Source organism: Spea bombifrons, chromosome 2 (assembly GCF_027358695.1).
Source record: "Spea bombifrons isolate aSpeBom1 chromosome 2, aSpeBom1.2.pri, whole genome shotgun sequence".
Lineage (NCBI taxonomy): Eukaryota > Metazoa > Chordata > Amphibia > Anura > Pelobatidae > Spea > Spea bombifrons.
This window is the reverse complement of record NC_071088.1, coordinates 132,550,351-132,576,376: the sequence shown is the minus strand read 5'-3', so window position 1 is coordinate 132,576,376 and position 26,026 is coordinate 132,550,351. Positions and strand designations below refer to the sequence as shown.

At 38.7% G+C, this 26,026-nt stretch overlaps 1 protein-coding gene across 1 annotated transcript; it reads left to right on the top strand.

Annotated features, from left to right (window-relative positions):
* Nucleotides 1-25,241, top strand: MTNR1B (melatonin receptor 1B). The gene is made up of 2 exons (XM_053456540.1): nt 1-267; nt 23,939-25,241. Exons 1-2 carry the CDS (start codon nt 81-83, stop codon nt 24,805-24,807), a joined length of 1,056 nt encoding a protein of 351 aa, XP_053312515.1. The 5' UTR covers nt 1-80; the 3' UTR covers nt 24,808-25,241.
* The last annotated feature ends 785 nt before the right edge of the window (nt 25,242-26,026 follow it).

Sequence of the window (26,026 nt, the reverse complement as noted above, 5' to 3'; positions counted from 1 at the left end):
CTCTGCAAGGAGAGCAGAAGTCCTCATCCTCCTGGCCAACTCTTTCTAAGGATGTGAGATGAGAGGCAAGGAGAGGAAAGATGGTACAAAATGCATCACTTCCAAGAAACTGCTGCAGCAAGGAGGACTTGGAAGCTGAGGCTCCCAGGGCTGCTCTGCTGGTGGCTGCTCTGTCCAGCGTGCTGATCCTCACCACAGTGGTGGACATCTTGGGGAGCTTGCTGGTCATCATCTCTGTCCTGAAGAACAGAAAGCTGAGGAACTCAGGTGAGGTCTTCTTATCCTGTACCATCCACCTGTGATAGTAGCATCTATCCAAGAAGAGGGGAGAACAGACTGTCAGCTCACATGCCTTGCCTGGGCTGTGGATGGCATGTCCTTGTGTGACCCACTGTACAGCGCTACGGCATGTGATGGCGCTAGAGGGGGGAGAACAATCACAATGAACACCAACTCAAAACTGCACAGAGTGTGTTGTTATCTTCAATACATCGTTGCATTCTGATATGATGTCACATGAAGATATTTCTCATATTGCTCAATACTCATTTAACCATTTAAATCCCATGTGCGCTGCTGAAATGTATTATATATATATATATATATTATATATATGCTTATATATTATGTTCAAGCGATATATAGACTTTTGAGCTCTTGAGTTGGACACATAGTGTCAGTGATGGGTTTGGAGAGAGGTGTCCAGTTGTTAGAAAGTTGCAAAGTGTGTGTTTTGCGAATGCATGGCTTTATTGTTAGATTTGGTACTGGTTTGGTACTGGGAAAGCAGTGTGATGGGGGGTCAGGGATGCCCTGCCTTGTTGGTGCAAACGTGTAAGCAATTGTGATCTGAGCCCCTTGGTACCATGCCAGGGCAGACCAGTGCGTATAATACAGGTTTTGGAGTTGATCCATCGGCATGATGACGTCATAAATGTGTGTGTGATATTATAAATGATTTTTTCCCCTGGTATGACAGGGGATTGTGTCTCATGTATTTCTGCAGACATGTGTCTGCTGTGGGCAGTTGCGCTGCTTTTGCTTTATAGCCCCAGCTCTGTAGCTACAGTTACTGGGATAAGCATTGCAGTATAACTCCCATCAAGGGCAGGCAGCTGTTGACTGAGAGTGGCAGGGGATGTAGCAATAAAAAAGGCAAAAAAGACTGCCGGATTGCACTTATGATCCAGTGCAAAACAACCTCAGTTGCTGTGGACTGCAACCTCCATCATTCTCAGCCATCAAACTGTATGCCAGGGCAGCAATATTGCATTTTTTTTTTTTACTATTGTCTTAAAATTTTATATAATGGTCAAATCCCTATTTTGCCTTAGAAAAGCTCATAATTAACTCTTTATATGCACTTTATGCAGCTTCAATCTCCATTAACTTGAACAATTCACATGACAACCAATAAATAAATCATATAAAATTATCAAAAAAAATTAATTTAATAGTTTTTAACCTATATATATAAATATGATACCTGTCTCGTGTTAATGCTATGTGCCTTAATAGTTTATTTTTACCAGAATCCTGGATCCATTAATGTCTGAAAAACCCAATGAGATAAAGATATCCCTTACTCGATTGAGTGCATCCTTTCTCTTTACGTAGATTAAAGCATAATAAAATGTCTATCTATGAAAAATAATCTGCATGTGGTATTTATACAGCATACATAATCAGCAATGTAGTACGGTGTTTGTGCGACTTAATGGGTTCTCGGGGTGGCAAATCGTTTCAGGCCGCCATTTTTCTGATGATCTTGCGCAACACCAACACCTTCTAACCCGACGCTAGAATCCACTAAATATGCATTTAAATACAATCCCACGGTCCCGAATCTCTCTGTCCCAAGGAGTTATACTTCTGTCCCGAAAAGTGAGACAGCAGTAGAGCTCAGCAGGACAGATTGGCAATACTGTGACTGTCAGACGCAAAGTGGGACAGTGGGTAGTATTTTATTTGCCTATACCAAAGGGATGCCCATGGATGGATTCCAAAAAATGTAGATCGTGAGCTCACAATAACAGCGGCATCTTTTGTATAACCTGCTGTCTATGCAAATAAAGGATATTAAAGCAGTGCTACAGTGTCCCATGCAGCTTCACCATCAATGTGCTTTAGGAGAAGCTGCAGCTCCAGAGGTCCAGTTCTGTGGTTAAAGCTTAAAGCAGTGAATTAGTATCAGGAAGGCAATCCCATTGCAATCACTTTCCATGCATTCGAATGGGGTGGGGACTCGTTATGCCTCCCCCCCGAGGACATGGTGGCCCGGCGCTTGCTGGAGATGACTGACATTGAGTACACCATGTGGCAGTAGGCATTATTACTAACTAATAGTAAACATTATAAAACAGTTGATCTGAAAGATTTCAGTGGATCCAGTCTCGGGAACCCAAATCCCGACACTAATTTAATAATACGGATAGGTCTTTGGGAAAAGTGACCGGCACAAGAAGAAGCTGAAAGTACACATTTCTGGTTGGCTTTGAGGATTCAGCTTGGGATCCATGTTTGGTCCAACAGAGGGAGTGATGTGACATCTAATATACATGCGTTCCTCAACATGTTACTATCTATCTAGAAGTGCGTTCTTCTCCACTTTCAAGTACAAAGCTAGCGGAGAGCCTTTGCTTTATACATCAATTACATTTTTTGGGTAACCCCCACTATTTCATAGAACTAGCTAGCAGATGTATAGCTCAAAAGATTGTGCCTCGGGTCATTCTGGTCTAGAAATGACTCCATGTATAAGTATGCCCATCGTACACCACGGAACTTCAGCCATCATAAAAAAAAAAGCTCCAAACCTGTACAAATAAGAAAATTACCTCGATTTAATGGAACCACATCACTGTTTAATGGGATATTGTTCAACGCTTTCGTTAGCCGAGCAATTGGCAATCATTTGACTTTTTCTTGTAATTATTTTACTTTGTGCCACACGTAGCATAATTGCAAAATAATGAATCCTGCCAAGAAAATACCCACACGGCGATGAAGCAGAATTAAATTGGATATTAGTGATTCATAAAAAAAATAGGTACAAGAAACATTTCGTTGCTGGGTGGTAATCTCTTGTGTTGTACTGCGAGTGGTTAAAGGGAAAGCTGAGTGTCCCATTTAAAGGGACAGTTTAATGTACCTGACACCTACACTAAAGAAGAGTGCACTTTAAATGAATGAAATAAAAAAATAAAACACTTAAGGTAGAAGCTGCAGCTCTAGTGTCGGCGGCTGCCCTCCTCCATGGTCCAACAGTCCTTGCCGCTGATTGGTGGTGCTCACCGACATCAATGCCACGGATGTGCTCAATGCTCACTCCATTCCAATCCTTTTTTGGGGATAAAGGACCTTTTTTTCCCCATCCTGGCCGAAGCCAAGGGGTGGCCAGATCTTCTAGAACTCACTATGAAGGGGGGGGCAAAAGGTGGCGTTTTTTTCAGTGGCAATTCGCCCAAATTATCCGTTCTTGTGATAGAGTCAGGAGCTCTAACATCTTATTTTATTACAGAGGTGGCGGGACATGATTGTCATTGTGGTGGGATTAAGGATTATACGGAGTGTATAAAAAGCTGTATTTTATAGCTCTGGATTTTTTTTTCTGTCTGTAATGGGATTTACAGTAACCTTAAAAACACATATCTATTATCATACATATTGCATCTCAAGATTGTAAGCTTGTGAGCCGGGCTCTCTCCGTCTAATGCATCGGGTTGTCTTAGTCGGTCAATTCTCGTCTTGTCAGACCCCTTGAATATATGTATTGTATTAAGCGCTGCATAGATTGTTGGCGCTATATAAATAAAAGATAATAATAACAATAATCTGGAACCCAGGGCCGGCCGACGGGGGGGGGGCGTCATTTTAAACTTCGACGACGCCATTATTTACACACCCCCCCGGTACTTACCTTTAAAGAGTCCTGCGGCGAGTCTCCGCAAAATCACAATTTTCGGATACAAATCGGGGTGGACAGGAAAAAAGAACATATGGGTAATCGAGGGGGAATGTCTGAAATGGGATAATAATAAGTAGTCTATTTCGGCCTAGGCCAAGGAATGCATGCTCTGAAAACAGGTGGCAGGCCCTGTCCCACTTCATTAGGGCCAAATCATTGTATTGGGCATTCGGGAACCCACTGAGGGGGCCACAGTTCAATGGGATACACTTACACAAGCATATGTAGGGACCCCCATACTATCTTTCCCTCACCTTAACATCAGGATGTGGAGACGAGGGGCACAAGAAAGGGTTTTACAGGAGCCCCCTTTGCAAGGAAACTACAGAGGGGATCCTAATTTGTTCCTGAAGCTAAATATAAGCTAAGTAATTGGGATGTTAACCCCCCCTGTTAACCCCCCTGGTTAACCCCTTTTCTGCGCTACTGAGAAATACATACTAACATACTTCACCGTTGTGACTACCAAGTAAGGTGACCACATCCGCCGTGTTTTCCCGGACATCATTTGTACATATTGTTGACCAGCCCAGTTATAATGCCGCCATGCAGCATGGAGGATGTATAGACTCATGGAAGGGAACCAATTAGTCAGATATACATCCTCCATACTGCAGGGCAGCATTTTATCTGGGCTGGTCAGCAATATGTAAAAATGATATGTGTCCTGGGAAACATGGCGGATGGCGGACGTAGTACCGTCCTGGAAGTCAATGCAGTTAAGCTAAAGAATTTGTTCTTCTTCATGTGTGACATTTCGCTGCGATTATCTGTTCACTACAGCATTCTAATCTTTTTTTTAATATAAAACATTTTGATACCATCTATTGTTCTGAAGAGAATTCATTTTATTCTATTTACAGTGGAAATTATTTTTTCCCCCCATAGCTGACCTTACAATTGGCATTAAACGGGAAATGTTTTTATATTATTTAACGGGTGATGGAAACAAATCATTGAGGAAGGGCGGAAAAGCAGCAGCAAAACTTTATAAAATAGCCTATTCTATATTTTAGGCCCCAACAAAAATTCCATGTTTAATCCTTTGTGATTAATAATAAATATTTGACTCCCAAATAGATATTTGTTCTATTGATTTCAGGAAATCGGTGGTATTTACCTAGGTTATCTGAGCCAGGACGTTCATGGATTTATTGCATCATGGAGGTGAAGGTGTCTATGACAACATTTGTAGAAGTTGCCTACGGTGCGCTTTGTAAAATGTCTGTCACAAAGGTTACTCATCTCTGAGTCTGAGCATGGTGGACAAGTGAGAAATATCGAGCCAGACCGTAACATATTAAAGGTCTTGTATTGATGAAAGTTTGATTGAATTCCTGAAGAACAGATTGCTTTGGACACCGACGAACCTGCCTTGACAAGATGTCACTTATATTGCGCGGGATGTCATCTATAGAACCTGTTGGCTACTTTAACATATAACCTTGGAAACTGCTCCTGTCAATCAAAAATGTGGGGGTGTCAATGTGTAGAGCGGAAGGTATACATTACCATATATACAGTATTCATGATGGGACGCAGGCTGTCCTCACCACCCGAAATCTAATCTAAACGGCCGCTGGATTATTATGGCAAGCCGGATCGGCTATTAAATGAAAAAAAAATAGTATTAAAGCAGCGCTGGCCGGCGACATCAGCACCCAACGGCCGTATGCGATGGCCGCCAAGTGATGGGAGCAGCGTGAGGGGTGAAAGCTCCGCCCCCTCGCACTCACCTTTCACCCCTCACGCTGCTCCCATCACTATGCGACCATCAGACTGCTGGAAAACTGATCTAAACGGCCGCTGGGTGCTGATGCTGCCGGCCGGCGCTACTTTAATACTTTATTTATTTATTTATTTTTAATATGGCAAGCTGATCTGGCGTATTAAATAAATAAAAAAAAGGATTAAAGTAGCTCCGGCCGGTGGCATCAGCACCCAGCGGCCGTTTAGATCAGTTTTCTAGCAGTCTGATGGCCGCATAGTGATGGGAGCAGCGTGAGGGGTGAAAGGTGAGTGCGAGGGGGTGGAGCCACTTCACTTGACTTGCCCCCCAGGCCTTAGGCTACCAGCCCTCTCCTGCTCACCACCTCATGTCCTCAAGAAACGTAATGAGAGAAGATCATGGAAAGTGGTGGGTGAGCCGTACCGGGTTTGGCAGGTCAGTGAAGGACTCGCTGAGCCAGACTCCCCACCATGCGTAGAACCAGATGTCCTTTTACCCATCTGCATGGAGGGCCACAACACCAAATGCATGAAGCCAAGCTAAGAATGATAGTACATTTCCTAAAAAAATTCTAAAAAAAATATTAAAACTCTTAAAAAAAAGCTAGCAGGTGGATTTACTCTTTACTTTGAGCAGCCCAGGAGGGTAATTGCTGTCTGCCCCACTCGCCAGTGTACAGAAGGTTTCACGGATAGCTGAGAATCCAGTAAATAATGTCAGTTTCTACATTTTACTAGAAATCACAATATATTACATTCTCATTTCTAGAGCGCCAGCAGATTATACAGCGATATCACAATAGGACAATAAATTAACATACATTAAGACACGCTGGTACAATCTACTGGGGGGTTTGGGGTGAATGAGACATAAATGGCAATTATGGATGACTATGTATACGTTTTCCACTCTAATGCAAACTAAAACAATGATATTAGTTTTTATTTTTTAGGTAAAATTGTAAATAAAGGCTGCTTTTTTCATTGAAAAGTGAGGCAGAGTATGGTTTCCATCACAACCCATGCGTTTTAATGAAAAATGTTGGTGCAATTATTTCCTGGCCCCTCCTGACATCATAATCAGAGACGTAGTTACATATTCTGCGACAAAGAGGGTCCAGAGATATATGAGGGGGCAGAAATCTATGTCACGTCTTTGTGACTCTTAGTCTTTGTGAGTTAGTCTTTGTGTGTCTCTTAGTCTTTAACAAGTCCAAGTCAAGTGTATAATTAATGTTAATTATGTTAATAATGTTAATAATTAATTATATTGCTAGTATAATTTTTGTTGCTGTGCTCTGTAAAGCGGAGGGTAGGGCATGAATTGAATCTTAATCAAATTAGGGCGACATTAATCCCCAAACAAAATTTGATATTAAATGTAATATAAAAATTAGATCAATCATAAGGACTTAAGAACATAACCACCCCATCTCCTCCTATCACAAATTCTCACCGTCATAACCTCGTATTCCACACCCCCATCACCTCTTCACCACCTCCGCCTCGTCCTCACCACCGGCACCTACTCCCCAGCCCTTCCTCACCATGAGCACCTTCTCCCCAGCCCTAGAAACCACAGGGCCTGGTGCAAAAATTGCCCTGTGGCCTCCTGACTTCACAGGCAACAGACTTCACAGTTCCACCACTGCCCCCAAAACAGCTTATTAGTGCCATATTAGTCCCCAAACTGCTTGTCTGTGCCATCTTTGCCCCCAAACAGCTTGCCAGTGCCCCTGTCCACACCATATCTCTGTAGGAGTGTTGTGTCTCTCTTCTTCTGTTCCGTGTGCAGACTGATCTAGCATGCAGGGCATGTATGTTAAGTCACTTCCATGCCCCAGCCTCTTTTGGCCATGAGTATCTGCTCCGTAGCATCTTCGTTTTGCTTTCCGAAGCCACCTTCCAGTGTGTTGGGACAAGGATGTGCCACTGCCTTCAAATCAGTGGCGCAGGCGGCTGTTCTCTTCTAGAAGATTTGATCCGGGGGTTTAAAGTGAAACCAACATGAATCTTTCAAAGGTTTTGAAAAACAGAGCTTTACAGGGCCTTAGTAGAGGCTTTTATAGCTTTTGGCTCTCCATAACCATACAGACCTAGTGCTTTTGTAAGATTTACTTGCGTGAGCCAAAGCAGCACCTACCCTGCGCTGACAATAAATAAACAGATCGAAGCAGCTGTTTCATTGTGTTGTGTACTGTGTCGCCTCGCATTTCATATGTATAGTCTGTCTTGGAATAAACACAACTGTCTGTCAAAACAAAAACAAAAAAACACAAATCAAAGCAGTGTAACGTTCAGACCCATCTTCGCATAAATGTATTTTATTTTGCTTGTATGCTGCTTTAGCACAGGTGTCTGTCGTGTGATTTTGTTCTCATGTAGCAGAGCAATAAGCAGAGACGATGGATATAATGTAATAATATCCGCGCCGTGCAGCCACTAGAGGGCACCAGTGAGGCTCTCACTTGCCACTTCTGTATTGAGCAGAGATCGATCCCAACCCCTGCCAGGCTGAAATTCCAAAACTAATTAAAAACAGTTAAATGGCAAAAGTCAATTTAAATAATTTATCCAAAAATAGGCTGTAAAAATGTAGTTATTAATTACAACGCGTACATTGCTGGTGGTAAATAAATAATTTACAAATAATTTAAAAAAATAAACATTTACATATACATTGCATATTTTTCCATTCTGCCTTAGTAACTTATTTTTTAGGGTTTTTTTTTTTTTCGGTTTTTTTTTTACAAATAAATATGAAATGGCTTGTCTGGTAATGACATTTGAAAGTAGAAAAAATAAGAGCTTTGTTTAACAGTTTCATGGAAATGCACCGATCCATGCCGCAGTAAATGTGCCATATGTGACAATAGGATTCTCCTTTAAACAATGTAAAAATTTAAAAATGATTCCCCAATATGGTCTGTAATATTGCAGAAAATGTAATAAAAAAAAATGTTTGGCCTTAAAGATAGACTTAATTGAGTCACCTGCATTCAAGCAGGGATATCAACCAAAAAAAATAGCAGTATATGGACTTTAAAAAAAGTAAAATGTTTATTGAGACTTGTACATAATTGTGGTCAATGTTTCAGCGAATTATTGCAGCCTTAATCAAGACTGTAATGGCTTTTAAAGGCTTTATAAAGGTTGCAAGCATTATATATATATATATATATATATATATATATACATATAAAATATACATACATACATACATACAAATATACATACATGCATACATACAAATATACATACATACATACATACATACAAATATACATACATACATACATACATACAAATATACATACATACATCCAGACATACATACATACAGACATACATACAAATATACATACATACATACATACAGACATACATACAAATACACATACATACAAATATACATACATACATACATACATACAAATATACATACATACATACAAATATACATACATACATACATACAAATATACATACAAATATACATACATACATACATCCAGACATACATACATACAGACATACATACAAATATACATACATACATACAGACATACATACAAATATACATACATACAAATATACATACATACATACATACATACATACAAATATACATACATACATACATACATACATACAAATATACATACATACATACATACAGGTAAACTAACCATTAAACACTTTAAAGTATACTTATAGTAGATTACAAATGGCGGATACAAAGAACAGCCCTTCAAGAAGAGTATTAGCGGCAGGCGTGGGAATATATCTAAATCAGAGGTTTAGATGTAATGTAAAAACATTTTACTTTACTAAGAGGGTGGTAGATAAATGGAACAGCCTCCCATTAGAAGTGGTTGAGACTAATACAGTGAGGGAATTTAAACATACATGGGGCAGGCATAAAAATCTGGAATCTAAGACAAGACCAAAGACTACTTAAAGGAAAATGGGCAGACTAGATGGGCCGAATGGTTCTTCTCTGCTGGGCACTGAGTTAATATCTTCATTCTAGGGACTCTATCCCATACTTTTTTGTTTGGTACAAAGCTGTTATGTACTAAACATTTTCTGTAAGATATAAAAAATAAGAACATTATAATCACGTAGATATACAAACACTGTGTATGCATCCTTATTAACCAACATATTAATGGAAAACAATATATGGTGTGAATGTGAAGATTCTTTTACATTTTAAAAAAATAATATAAAAGGATAAATAAAATGACAAATAAATAAAAAAAATATTCCAGTTGACCTTGTAACAAAGTCACATATCCACATGCATTTATGCAATATTGTATCACTTATTCTGCACCCCTGGGGACTATTCATGAATATTCTGATGGGGGCATTGGGATACTGCACAAAGATCTTCATATATACATTACCGTATTTGCTCGATTATAAGACGACCCCCCAAATCTTAATATTAATTTAGGAAAAAAAGAAAAAGCCTGAATATAAGACGACCCCATAGGAAAAAAGTTTTACCAGTAAATGTTAATTCATTTAAACACTTTTTTTAATAAAAGGTATGCTTGAGAAAAATATTTTGGTTTTATTTCCTTCTATTTTCCAACCTGCCCCCCCCAGTTATGCACATCTGCCCCAGAAGTGCCTTATACCCCCTATATGCCACTGTGCCCCATGATATGCCTTTTAACCCTCTAAATGCCACAGTGCCCCATGATATGCCTTTTAACCCTATATGCCACTGTGCCCCATGATATGCCTTTTAACCCTATATGCCTTTTAACCCTATCTGGCACTTAGAGGGTTAAAAGGCATATTATGGGGAAGAGTGGCATATAGGGAGGTTTAAGGCATTTCAGGAGGCAGAGTGGCATTTAAGGAGTTAAAAGGCATTTCACAGAGCACTCTGCCTCCAGAAATGCCTTACACCCCCCATTTAACACTCCCCCTCCCTCCTCCAAACTTACCGGTGCTTCTGAGTTGGGGGGGGCGCATAACACAGGAGGGTCCAGGTCCCCTGCATCTGAGCCCCAGGTGCTTAGTCCGGGCAGCATGTAGAGCTCCACGCGAATCGCGTAGAGCTCTACACGCTGCCCGGACTAAGCACCGGGGACTCAGAGGCACCGGTAAGTTGGGTCGGGGGTTAACACAGGAGGATCCAGGTCCCCTGCATCTGGGTCCCCAGTGCTTAGTCCGGGAAGCGTGTAGAGCTCTACGCGATTGTATCGCGTAGAGCTCTACACGCAGCCCGGACTAAGCACCGGGGACTCAGAAGCACCGGTAAGTGGGGGGGAGGGGGTTAACACAGGAGGATCCAGGTCCTCTGCATCGCTGCGGGGGATCTGGATCTTAGTCTCATAATCAGACCTATTTATATAGGAGTAGAATACAGAGGAAGGTGGTAAACCTTCACACGTTTCTCCTCGGTCCTATCTCTCTGTGCATTTGGCCCGCTAAAACATGCGCATGTATAAAGTTCCTTTATGGTTTCTGTGACCATCGTCCTTTGTGGACAACATTACGCGCATTTTATTGACACGGACATAAGGTCACGCTCAGCAGCTTTGCACTATTCATGAGTAAATCCTCTCCCTAGTCCTCTGTAGGAGATGTCATAGACAAGACAAGGTCAATAACAAATATTGGTCTGCCTATTAACGCATTTAAACTGTCTATATCTATATCACTCACTCACATACCCTCGCCTTTTAAATGGCTGCGTATCTATCAATCTGTCAGACGCAAACACTCCTTTTAAAACATCGCCCCGGGGGACACTCATCATTTAAATGAAGTATTTCGGTAGTGTATTTAAAACAAATTACCATTAATACAACTACAAAGAAATCCGCACCACTCTTGCTATAAGCGATGAAAACTAGGATTTTTGTATACATTAATGGCCAACCATTAGTGAGTGCCCTGTGAACCAGCAAACCCTTTTCAAAGAATAATGTTTACAATAAGAATAACATAATGACCACTTTGCCCCCAAACAGCATGCCTGTGCCATTTTTTCCCCCAAACAGCTTATATGTGCCATCTTTGTCTTTCTAACTCTACAGAATGCCACCAATTAAGAATCCCGAAGGACAACGTTCTGTTCAAGATTTAAACTAGCTAACATAACATTTTTAACCCCTTAATGACAAAGGCCGTACATGTACGGGCTCAAAATGCATTGTTTTCAATGGGTTTAGGGACCGCCCATTGTCCTTAAGGGGTTAAGGTTGTAGATGCTCTTAACCTTGTTTGTTTTCACATAACTTATTCAGTATGTAGGTGGATGTGATACTTTGACCTTCTGTTATTTTTCACGTATCATGCAAAAGAAAAAAGGATATTGTGGATGGGAAGAGAACAAATATCGAGAACACCGGAAAATGCATCGAACGAGTATAATTGTGTCCATTCATATTGAATACACACTTTGTCTCCTTGCTTGGCTTCTCGCTTCTAATGAAAGTCATTCCGTACATAATGCATTCATCCTACCTGATGCCAATAACAGCCATATCTATTCTCTTCCATGCGTATTCTTTATTTTATTTGTAATCTCCCTTTTTTATACAATTACATGAGATTATTAACTACTAATGGGGAATTGGCAGTGACTCTGTGGCTCTCATGTGGATTAAAAGTTTAAAAAAAAGTTTAAGCAATAAAAAAAAAAAAAGAAATAGAAGGGAGGGCAAGGAGAACGAAATAGCAGTTTAAGGACTTTTAACCCCTTAAGGACAATTGGCGGTCCCTAAACCCATTGAAAACAATGCATTTTGAGGCTTTGTCATTAAGGGGTTAAAATCGATATATCGAAGACCTCAAGGATGCTATATTTGCTATAAACTATTTTGATAGCAGAGGACATGACAATCATTCAATTTTAATTTCACCAACATCTAATTCATTCTATCTTATATAGTATATATGTATCGCATGTAACGCTTTGTAAGTTATTTTTATACTATAAAATTATTATACTATAATTGCATATTCTATGGAATGACGCATATCCAGAACGCCATGGGATAACTTAATTGAGACTATTTTTTATGAGTGTTATATGTAATCATATAATTAGTTTATAGGATACACCTACATTACTTTGCGTGCAATAAATTTCGCAGACAAAGGAAAAGTCACGTAGCCTCGGTTATTGCAACTCTCTTAATGACCTCATACGGGACGTGAACTGAGATTTCCCTTCCAATCCATCACAACACCAATAAAAGTATTTTTCTGAAAGCGTTTCCTCCAACCTTGCTGCAACGCACATTACAGAAAAGTAAAGTATTGAGTGCGAGTACAAAGGGACGCACTCGAGAGAACGGACGATGTACTTTTTTTTCTTCTTCTTCTGCTTTTTTTTACCTTAATAATGGACCCTTTAGGGAATTTAAGATATTTTCACTTGCATTCAGACTGTCACGAATTGTCAAAAATATAAGGTAACGGAGCTTGGGAAATGGACAGAAAGCGAGCCCTGGCATAAGAGCAACTCAAGGAACTCTATGGTTGGCTAAGCAATATATCTAAGGACAATCCAATTTATTTTTGTGACATCAGACGGGTTGAAATAGGTTATTTTGTGTTTTGTTTTGTTTTGACCATTTAAGAATTGACAGTTTGCTTTAATATGAGGCTAAGTCAAACTTTTATAGATAGATGTATGCCAACCACTGAAGAAGCAGAAGACAGGACATTATCTTGGGTACCTTTAATGGGATTTATGGTTTATTGACATGAATATTCTGGATTGAAGTGTTTTTTTCACCTTTTAACTTGATATTTAATGTTATTTTAGGAATACAGAGGTAATCATTTCATAAATTAGAATGAAAAATGTTAGGATCATAGACGTTATGCACGTTAAACGGAAAATCTTAATAGAAGAGGGAAATAAAAGGGCAGAGCTGCTTCTGCCAGCTTGCCCAGAAAATAATTTATTGTCGGTAAGGGGATTTTTCATTTTATGTTACATGGTTCTGCTTGCATAAATCTTTAAAATAAAGAAATACTGTAAAAAAATTAACCAAAGCAACACAAAAAGGAGAATAAAATATTGTCGATGTTTTCTTGACCTTGCTGTAGACCTAATGAACCCTGGATTTTGCACCAGTTGTAGAACAAGTTAAAAAGATCTAAAGAGACCCAAAATGAGAAGGCAACCAGGGTTGGTTTAAAAATGTAATATTTTATGGCAGTTATAGTGTAAGTGCATTTAATTAGGGGTAGCTAGAAAGAGACTGGGGCTGAGTGAAGACCGTGTCCTTCAACCAGATAGAAAAAGGTTGTTCTGAAGGCTGCAATCAGGATTGTTTCTCAAAGAGTTCTCATAGACTAATGGTTTCACTGAGAGGCCTGAACATCTGCGTCCACTCTGCAGGAAGGAAGGTCTAGGTCTATGTGTGTCGACGAATATGATTACAATAAATGTGGCAACATGAGCAGATAAACAGGTATGGAAAGTAGAATGCATGGTGAGTATGTAATGGAATCCCCAGAGATAACAGAACACATGGGATAAAAAATGTGTCCTCAACCATGGACAATATTCAGCGCAATGGACCAGTGCAATGGCTACCCCAGCCGTATCCCTGGTGCTGAAAAGATGGTGGACGCTTTATTGGGACCAAGTGGTGTTAGGAGTGGCACCACCGATTAATCTGTAATCGTGTGTTGTACCTTTTACTACATGTAATGATGGATGCTCTTGGGCATCATGGACTCCAGATTTGCCCTCATCTCCAACACTTGCTAGCAAGCATGCCTGGCCACCCAGACTCAATGGAGAGATTGTCTTAGACGTTATGGTCGAACAAGCCGGAGAGGGTCGGCAGACTTTTCAGTGGAAATGAGGAAACATTTTGAAATGACAGGTCACTCTAACAAAGAGATTTGTGGTCGCTGAAACCGGTGAGCATCTGGCTCAAGGATGATAGAAGCTGCTTTTCCGATGAGAAACATTTTGATGTTCGCTTCATTAATATTTACTCATCCCGTTCTTACACCGCGTTAATATAAGCAATGACTTTCACCAAATTAATTTTTATGGAATTCTCTGGACGGCTTGAGTTGTATAAACCTTTGTAATTAATTATTTCTCTTGATTTTACTTCAAATACACCTGAATCATACATAATTATTCGTAACGGAGCCTAATTCTGTGAGGACATTATGGATTCATGTTTTGCTGAGAAATTGTGCCTGGAATGCAAAAACAATTATTTACTAAAATCGCAATAAAGTATTCAATATTATATTTGAGCACTTCTTCCTTTCTTATTTATTTTCTAAATTGCCGGTAAATTGTTCTATACTTTTTCATCAACACACATTTATCGGGTGTCATCTTAAGAAGAGACCTGTGAGTTTACGCAGCTTTACATCGTTTTCTGTGATGGTCCAATAAAAGGTATCAACTTCAACTAAAGACCCCGTTATGTCCCAAAGCAAACTAGATTGGGGAAAAAATGCGGTAAATGGTACAAGATGACATAAAATGATCTTGGGTGACTATTAATGGTAGACTTATCTAGATTATATATATATATATATATATATATATATATTATTATTATTATTATAGGTTGTGTGTCAACATCTGGTCATATTGAAGGAGACATTTAATATAATTAATAATATAATTGATTCAATATCATTTATAATAATATAATTGATTCAATATAATTAATAATAATATAATTGATTAAATATCATTTATAATAATATAATTGATTCAATATAATTAATAATAATATAATTGATTAAATATCATTTATAATAATATAATTGAGACATTCATACAATAGGCCCAGCTTTATAAAAAAAAATTAAAAAAAAACCTTAAAAAATCCACACTGTTTAAATAACGTTGAACACAATTTATCTAGAAATGAACTTTTTGGGTATTTCCAGGAACTGGATAAATAGCACTGAAGGTGTCGCGCTTTAAAAATGATAAATATTTGACTTAAATTAAATTATTCAGGCACACCTGTACTTCATTGGTAGATGGCAGATGAGCCCCCTACTGGCGACCAATGGAGTCGCTCGTATAGCTCTTTCAACACGCATAATCAAATACCATTTTGGGGGGGGTGACTTAACCCAGATGTACGATCAGGGCCTCAAAATATGCACAGAAAATATATAAAAAGGGAAGCACACCCTAACAAGCACATAAACACAGATTACGGGTGCCTGATTGGCCTCTACGTAATATAATCTCAATGAATACAACACGGCCCAATGTTTTATTAATTTATAGAATAAAAAGTACAGACGCGTTTATACAAAAATGCACAGTAAGCAAAATGTTGACGGCACGCTAAAAATGCCTTTTCAGAGAAAAATAGAATTCAAATGTTAGGGCAAAATCTTTTTGAAAAATGTTAAATTGCAGACATGAGAATGCTGAGGGGAGGGGGAGAAAAAAAAAGCATAATGTAAGTTATTTTATATCAGCCTCAAGAAAAGGATTAAAGGAAGATAACTGGTGGGGATTGGCAGGCAACAAGCGCTGGATCAAGACACCATAATGCCCTACAGAAAGATAAAATATATATCGGTATAAAAACTCGCTGGAAAGGCTAAAATAATGCAACTAAAATATTACGCTGACAGAAACAGAATGACTCGTTCTGTATAATGCCGTTATCTCCAGCCCTCTGATTGATTCTTCAATGGACAAAATATTTAGCTTGAGGTATGAATAGTGAAATCTTTGAAACTCATGATAAACCTACATTTCTGCGCAGAAAACAAAATATATTTGTACACGCTAACATAAAACGAGCGCTGGAATGTGATACGGAGTTAGTGTGACGTTCAAAGCTTCTTAGCGGAAAAGTTTATTGTTTGAAGGTCAAAGAAGGTAAGGATCCCGAGCCACCACTCTTTAACGGTGTCCAGAGAGGGCTTTAAATACCAGGAGAGTCTCAATGGGTTAAAAGACAGCGCCGCCCCATTGATTCGGCACCATGGTAAGAAATACAGCCGTGTAAAATAAGATAGGACTCGCCAAAATTGGGGACCTTTGGAGCTGTCGTGAGTTAAAACTGATTAAAAAATGGCAAAAAAAAAAATTCTGTCCCAGCTGCTTGGTTGGTGTTATAAAAATGTATCCTTCACCTGTCAGCCAAAAGACCAGGGCTGGTGAGAGAGAGAGATAGAGAAAGTGTGGTTGAAAGGACCGAGGTGATCTGTGCTCCAATGGGTAGATCCAATGTGAAGGGAAAAGATTGACCAAGTGTTTCCCCGTCTCATAGCCAAAAGGCTCAGAAGCAGTTTAATCCCATACGTGAAACATGTAGGGAATTCATTACAAGACCCAGCGGCACCAAGTACCACGGCCAACGATAAAATGTCAAACCATCCAAAGTGGCGCATGCTCTACTCAACGTATTTGAGCTCAAAACAGAATTAGTTTGGATGAGAAACTGAGGGATAGTTACATCTTCAAAAAATATATTACCGGACGCCGCCTCTCTAGATCCGGACACAGAAGCCCAAACTATTCACGAATCATGCAGCAGACCTGATCTGGTTGATACAGATAGTCATGAGTGGATGGTTTGTAGTGTAAGCGGTTCAGTGGTGGCAATCACTCACAGCCACAGAACAGCTTACGCCATGCATCATCATTCATGCTTCACGCGTGTTCGTGACTTTATTAGTTGGCAATCGTCTTTTTCTTTTATTCCAGTTCTATCTCCGTGTTTTTATAATTATTCTTCTTGGATCGTTTGAGATGTGCGTTTCTAAAAGAACTAAAGGCGAACGGTTTCAGCAAAAACCTCACCTTTTGGGACTTCTTTAGTTCTTCTTTAGTTCTTATACCATTACTAGTGTTTGGGATGCTATAATAATATAACTTTTGTTTAGTATATTTTCAAATGAAAAGAAAAAAAATATGTATTTGGTAAGTAAAAAAAGTGGCAGGTAATTCTAATGAATGCACAGTAATGATTTTATCAGCGGGTATATAAACGTGACACAAATAGTCAGTTACTGCGTATTTCTGACTTGAAGAAGAGTCCAAAGCAATCCGTGGTACCTTTTAACGAACCGACGCTCATAGAGAAAGGTAAAGAGTCACATAAGAAGAGCTGGAGGAAAAGTAAGTTCCCTTGGAAGCTACCGTGGAAACATCACAATTTCATCCTGTTTGATAGTAATTCCTACAGGGATATAACTCCTTCCAAAGAGAACAGGAACCAATATCCATTAATTGACAAAGCGATGCACGCTGTGTGGCATGTGTGACAACATATCACACAACATAAGTGTCACACAATGCAAATGGCTACAGAAACTCTGTACAGAGACTACTTATTGCCGTATATAGTGCCTTCATATTCCACAGGGCTGTACTATGGGTGTACAGGATCACATACAGGGCCAGACTTGTGATGCCGAGGGGGCCCTGGAACTTTAAGGCCAGCTGCAGCCTGATGGCCGCTTGATAAAGTGTAGCTGACAGATGGATTTGTGAGGCCGCACATTCGTTTTTATGCTAATGTAGGATGGAGCCGGGCATTTCCAGCCGCTGGATGCACGCTACAGCAACTTATCTGCCTGGTGAGCCAGATGGAAAGTCCGGACCAGATCACAAAACAATTTCAACTTACAGAAACCAAAGGTGGGGCAAAAAGTGCAAATGGTTGAGGTGGACCAGCCACAGAACTGCGTCCCAGTGGAAACATAGTTAAAAGCACTAATAAGAGAGTTCCCAGTAGGGTACTATCCATAGTTAAGTCTAGTAAAGCATTGAAATCAAGAAAGTTATTCAGCTGGGTATGCAAACACAGAGGTTGGAGGCAACTATAGAGTTGAGATGGCAGTTTGATCAACTGGTGGGGTTGTGGTGGCATGCTTGAAGGAACTCGGGAAGTATCCTGTGGAGAAGGAGAGATTAAAGATGAAAGGGTAAGAATAAAAATAGATGACGGAGACTTGGTAAAATGGGATATGATTAAGGAGACATGTGGTTGGAGATGTCTGGCTTGTGTCTGGTGCTGGGGCTGGGAATGTGAGCATCCATTACTTGGGTTTTGGGATCCTACTTTTCCACTACCTGATGCTAGAGTGGAGTTGTAACATATAGTCAAGCCATCTACTGTCACTGCTTCCGGTCTGATATGAACATTAAATACAAACACATTCCCCTCTCCTTACAAATTATTCAACTTAGCTAGAGAAGTTGACAAAGAAATTGCACTGCCCTTAAATATAGACAGAAGTCAACTACTTATAATGAGATGATGTGAAATATATGGGTTCCTTATGTTATCACCTAGCATAACTATTCAGAATTACGATTTACAATCCATACTCCCTGAAAACCAGGTACCCAGAAACATATTTCGTTCACCAAACCACTTGTTTTCTGTTTTACGAAAGACCAGCAAGCCTCCCCCTCGACGTGTCATAAACATCTTTGGACAATCTTTTTCTGGTACCAATATGGCAAAATCCACATTTGTGTTCTAGAAAAAACAACTCTAATATTGGTTTGAAAGCAACCAGACTGGATGGACCCATTTATGGGGTCAAAACGTATAGATTTTTCCAAAGTCTAATTGACTCTAATATTGGGATTTTCAGTTTATGTCTTTTTTCATGTTGAAGACAAAAATAATCTTCATGCTTAGAGCGCTGGAAATTCTGGATAATATTTTTTGGTTCAAATAATATTGTATTATTATATAATAATATATTTCTGAGGTACCATAACTATACAATGTACCCTTTCTTAATAGCAAATTACCGTATATTTTTTCTGAAATAGTTATTACTGTGATTTAGAATGAAACATGTATAGTACCTGGCATTCTAATAACATTTTGGGTTTTGAAGGAATGAATACAGCAGAACCTGTTAGCAGCGATAGCTGCTTGAATCATAAAAGGCACTATCGACGTTGAAAAAGAGAATCATTTCTGTTCCGTCTCTACATACACTCACGCTTCTTCTTCATGAGAATCTTCTCATGTTAGTCTTTGAAATGCAACACAGCAATTTTCCCCTCATTCACGCTAAACAATGACGACGAGGACTAATTCTTTCTCCTTTATTTAAAAGCTGAGAAGTAAAATACAGACGAACGTGAGAAGAATTGTAATCGCATATAAACGCAACAAAAGTATCCCTAGGCTCAGGCATTCCGAATAGATGAACCGGTATGAACAGATTTATTTGTATTATTTTATAAAATCTATCAGTTTTTTTGACTTGCAGCAACTCCATGGGCTGTATCCAGAGTTTGCCGTGGAATATTAAGAAAAAATCACTAGTCGAGAACATACATTTTATGAACACCATGACAACATAAAAATAATCAGCACCGTAGGACACAGTACAATCAGGGCTGGATTCACCAAGGGGCATATGGAGCGATTTCTCCTGAGCCCCAGAGTAGTGCGGGGCCCTGAGCCTTTGTAGAAGCCTGAGCGTCTCCACTACCGCCATAACCTGTGCTGCATTTGAGTAATATGAGGGTCAGTTAGAAACTAGCAGAGAGCAGCCGCTCTCCAACAGGTATGGATGTTACCTGATAGATCTTGTGCGGCGCCGGCTCCTCGCTCCAGGTGCCCATCTGCGCCCAGACAGGAAGTGTGGGAGGGCTTATGGAGAGTGCTCTGATTGGCTGTTCAGACTCGTTCTTTTTCCCATTGGACAACAAGGTTGTGTCTTGAAGTTCAATGGTTGGTAGATCATTTTAGAAGATCTTAACTCCCTATTTTCCCCACCACAGTGTTGTGTGGTATATGCAGACTTGACCAGGGGTTTTGCACATGGGGTACGGCCTGATTGGCACTTCATTGGCTGCAAATACGCAGTGCCTGTTGAAATATGCTTTGTACAAAATGTGACGCCAACACTTAATATGAGTAGAGTGTGACATCATGAACGAATTGAGAAGAATTTGCAATACATTGATTTTTATTATATTCAATATGTTTAGTTTGAGTTGATGTGTTAGGCACATGAAAAGAGGGGTCTTTTCATGTGCCTAATGAATGATTGTCCCAGGTTTAGGATCTGCTTTATGTTAAATTAAAGGATCAGCCACACTTGGTTCTACAAAATATTGAAGACTCCCCTTCTTTACTGTCTCATTAATCCATGCAGGATTACTGTGTTAATAACTCTATAGGACCTGCTAAGCCTCAGCCTTTTCTGGTTCTGGTTGCCCAACGTGTCTAGCTAGGTTCCTTGTTGGTAGCACAGATTGGGCGCCACTGGAAGGAAGGCAGTTAATATGTCAATGATAGGCATCTCGGAAGAAGTGGGCCATGGGGCATCTTTTAGTGGACTGGAAGCAGGGGCAGAGACGGATAAGTTGGATGCTCCAGAGGATGGGGCAGTCCTTGGGCAAACGCACATGAGAAGTACAGACGAAAATCATCGGAGGATGCATAAAGTAGCAAGTTAGTTCAATTGAACTCTAATGATTAAACCCCCTATGTTATTAAACTCACTTTTATTGTGTACACATAAATGTAAAATTAACACAGTTTGCTTTTTTTTCATCTTTTTCTTTAGCAGAAACCAATAAACATTCTTCAGAAATCAAACGGTGACTAAATATAAAATACAAGTGTGGAAAACGCATTCACATTTTGTTTTCACAGTATTGTATGAAATGCCTGTGGATAATTATATTTACAAAATATTCAATTAGAGCAGAAAAGGACAGACTTAAATTAAAAAAAAATATACATTTTATGATGACTTTTTTTCTTTCAATACTTTAGTGTTTTGAGGGGACAATACGATCAATATTCCTCTATCACAAACTATAACTTCCACCACCTAAAGTGGAAAAAGGAAAGTTAGATGGTGAGAGTAGATGCCAACTACGTAAAAACACATTAAAGGAAATCAGAAAGGATGCAGCCATGGTGTAAAGTCTTGCGAATGTCCGTTCTTTTTAGATTTTGCAGTGAATAAGTATGAAAGCAGATGTAAAATTTGCATAAAATCAAAATTTGCATCAAAATCTTCAAATTATTGCAGTTCTTATAACATGCATTCCCAGTGCAGCCTATAAAAATAGATGAAAAATAAATGCCAGGTACAATTTTTATTCTACCAATGCGAGTCTTTTAGAGTTTTAACGTACGCAAAAAAAGACCAGTGGATAAAGACCAAAATCCTACAGGGCTTTAAAAACAGTAACATCACAACAGAGATCACAGAACAGAGCTAAAGTCAAAGTGCCGCTCTCCATGTTACTGGGTTCTTCATACACAAAGTACACTATATATTTTCTCATGTCGCAGATCATTTATACGATACAGTCCTCTGGAGACAAACGTATTACCTCTTATTTATTTATTTTTTATTATTTTTTTTTTTGTTGTTTTTTTTTTTTTGAAACATCTCTTTTTTATTTTTATTTTATTTTTGTAAAATAACTGAAGTTCCAACACCTCAGTTCCAAGGCGTGTTCTGTTTAATGGGTTTTTCGTTGTCTTGTTTGTCTCATGTTTGCAACTACTGCTTTAAACTTATAGGATATTTAACTCATCCTATAAAATCCCCCCCCCCTTAACCTCTGGAGATAAAGCTGCCTTGAAGTACATATCAATTAAGTACTATTCTCTCAAATGTCATAAGCCTGCCTTATGTGCCCCTAACATTCTCCAAGGATCCAGACTAGCATGTTTCTCATGAAACATGCTTGATTTACCCCAGTGGGGTATTGTCTCAATTTCCCCATCATACATAAAAGCTTCTTCTCCTATCCTTCTCCTGGCGATAAAGGGTTGCCAGGACCTCTTCTATCTAAAAAGTACATGGCAGCATGGCTTAGGTTTTCAAAGCTGCATCTGAACAAACCACAAAACTTCTAGAACAATGTCCTTTTTTGATTGACGCTCATTAAACTCTTCAAGGATTTATTCCCATACTGTTTTTGTTAAAATAATACAATAACATGTTGATAACAGGTGACTAGTCTGTAGCCAGAAAGAATATACGAGTGATGATCAAAACATTATCATGAGCTGGAACTCCAGAAATGTAGAGAAGAAAAAAGATGACATTTCCCTCCTGATTTAATTTCTTATATACTGTTAATGGACATTTGTTTTTGCTTATTGTTGGCACTTATGCATTGATGTGACCAATGGACAGCCTTTAATCTATGGCCAACTTCTATAGACAAACCTTGAGATTATGTCCATAACATGGATGATGTAAGCTAGACAGAAGAGATAAATTCAAGATATATTTTCCGCCATCTTAGTTATGGTGAGTTAATCCAAAGGATTTCCACTCAGCTCCGATCAAATTAATGCAAGTAAATATTCAGCTTTAAATCAACTCCACCTTGGTGATTTTAGTGCAACTCAAGTTGAGCACGGTCTTCCCCTAGTTTTATCTTCCATGTTTGGTCCCCAGCATCTGAGGTTTAGTGAATCAACTTAAATACCTTAAATTTCTATTACTATATATCAAGGCAAATTAAATGTTGCATTACCACTCATGGGATTTTCCCAAAATATGAATGTGACAGCATATGGAATATATTTGATTAAGGAAAATAATACATGTTCTACTGTCTGAAAATGTCCTTGTTTCACCAAGAGGCTCTACACTTGTCCTCCTGGTTTGGTTGACCTAGATCATCATCATTTATCCCACCCAAGGAGGACACACACAAACTTTATAGGTGTTTTGGGGATTTGGTTTACTGAAGATCATTTTTTCCACCTTGGTAACTTATAAATAATAGGTTGGTTCAATTGATTCCTCAATGTTCCCATAAATATGTTTTTCTATATTGTTTAGGTTTGTATAGTGATGGTGTATCATTTAAATTAATAAACAGTAGTCATTGTTTTGATTCTAGAACTTTGTTATAGGGAGTTTGGTTTTCCAGTTTTATTTGGTAACTATATATCTTTTTGTCATTTTCCTGCTACCTTTGGGAATAAGACTTTCTTTAAACATGCTCTAAAAGAGATACATATGACCCATGGTTCACTCAGAATATAGTCTTTAATTGTCCTTTTCTCCGAGTCCCTTTTTTTTGTAGCTTAGAAAAAGGGAAGTTAACATACACTTCAAACAATTGTCTTTGATGGTTTCGGTTGCGCTTGATCATTTCTCACCCTACAGAAGGACTGACATTTAACCTCAAAATGAATGTTATATTTAGGAATACAGCTTACACACTTATTCTTGATTTCAGAAAATGTGGACTCTAATCTTGTGACTTTTGTTTTCTTACAGGTAATGCCTTCGTGGTAAGCTTGGCGTTTGCAGATCTTGTTGTTGCCCTTTACCCCTTCCCATTGGTGCTTGTGGCAATTTTTAAAAATGGATGGGTCCTTGGGGACACGCACTGCAAAGTGAGTGGATTTGTGATGGGCCTAAGTGTTATCGGATCTATCTTCAACATCACCGGGATTGCCATCAACAGATATTGCTACATCTGCCATAGCTTTGTTTACGATAAGCTCTTCAGTGCGTTGAATACAATGCTATACGTCTGTCTGATATGGGTTCTGACGGTTTTGGCAACTGTTCCAAACTTTTTCATCGGCTCGCTGGAGTACGACCCCCGGATTTATTCGTGCACTTTTGTTCAAACCGCAAGCTCGTCTTATACCATCACAGTAGTCGTCATCCATTTCATTGTGCCAATCACTGTGGTGACGTTCTGCTACCTTCGTATCTGGATTTTGGTGATACAAGTAAGACGAAAAGTGAAATCCGAGACCAAACCGAGGATGAAACCAAGTGATTTCCGAAACTTTCTCACAATGTTTGTTGTATTTGTGATTTTTGCCTTTTGTTGGGCGCCGCTGAACCTCATAGGCTTGGCGGTGGCTATTAATCCATCCAAAATTGGTCCCAAAATCCCGGAGTGGCTCTTTGTAGTCAGTTACTTTATGGCCTATTTTAACAGTTGCCTTAACGCGGTCATATACGGCCTACTTAATCAAAATTTCCGTAAGGAATATAAACAGATTCTGATGTCCCTGTGGATGCCGCGACTCTTCTTTCAGGAACTATCAAAAGGAGGCACCGAGTGTCCGAAAAGTAAGCCTTCTCCAGCTTTAAATAACAACGACCAAGTGAAAACAGACACGGTCTAAACCCACCGTGAATGAACGCTCAGCATGCCACAAACACCCCCCCCCTTTCATCCATTCATAGTACTTTCCAACCACGTGGTGCTTATTTTACAGAGTAAATAAAAATATTTTGAAGAAAAATGCATTCAATAATAAAAAAAAATTATATCCTCGAGGGGAAAATGAATGTGTCATAGTTTATTCTGCTTAATTTTTTATATAAAATGTTCCATGTGTTCAAAAAAACCTAAAGATTTTAATGATTTATTATAAGAAAATGGATTGTTTTAACTTATATTTTTACATTACAAAAAAAAATGTACTTTGATTGTATTAATCAAATAATAGTAAGCTTCCTTTGCAAATAGTATACCCGAAGAATGATACAGCGAGAACAAGTCCAGGTTTAATTCACATGCTCACACGTGACAGATGAACGTAATCTGCCACATATTTACACAGGTAGCTTTATTAATAATAATAATAATAATTAAATAATAATAAAGTGGCACAAAAAATATTCCATAACACCGCATTGTCCTGTAAAGTCTTCTACGGACATTGGCAAAAAAAATGGAAAAATAATAAATAAATAAATAAATAAATAAAAGATGATGCATTTAAACTTATTCCTGTTTTACATACATGACATATATTAATTTAATCCGGTTTTGAGTTGTGATTTTTATGCATCATTCTATAATCTGATTCTAAAATTTACTCGACAAAAACCCATTAATTACCCAAAACTTCTATATGTGGGGAAACTACAATAAAATAAATTATATGACTTTTAACCCGGCCTAGGCACTCACTTATTTAAACGAATCGTGAGGGAACGTGAAATATTTTTAACTTTACAACAAAAAAAAAACAGATGTCAGTTTTTAAGTATTGTTAGAAATATTGAGATGCTCAATAAAATACAATAAAACAACTTTTCTTACATTTTCTATAATGAGTTTTTTTTTTGTCTGAATAAAAGCAAGAAAAAAAGTGAAATTAAAAATGTCATGATTATTTTACCTGTTGCATGAAACAGAAAGATACTCGATAAAACACATTTTCTATAATGAGTTTTTTTTTGTCTGAAAACAGAAAGTGGGACACAAATCCAAGGATGCTGATTGCTGGATGACTACTGAGAGTTGGGGTGGCCTTACAGGTCCAAAGTATCCAAAAGTAGTTGACCATCAACAGTCAAAACCCCAATGCTGTAATAAACATAAAAAATTCAATG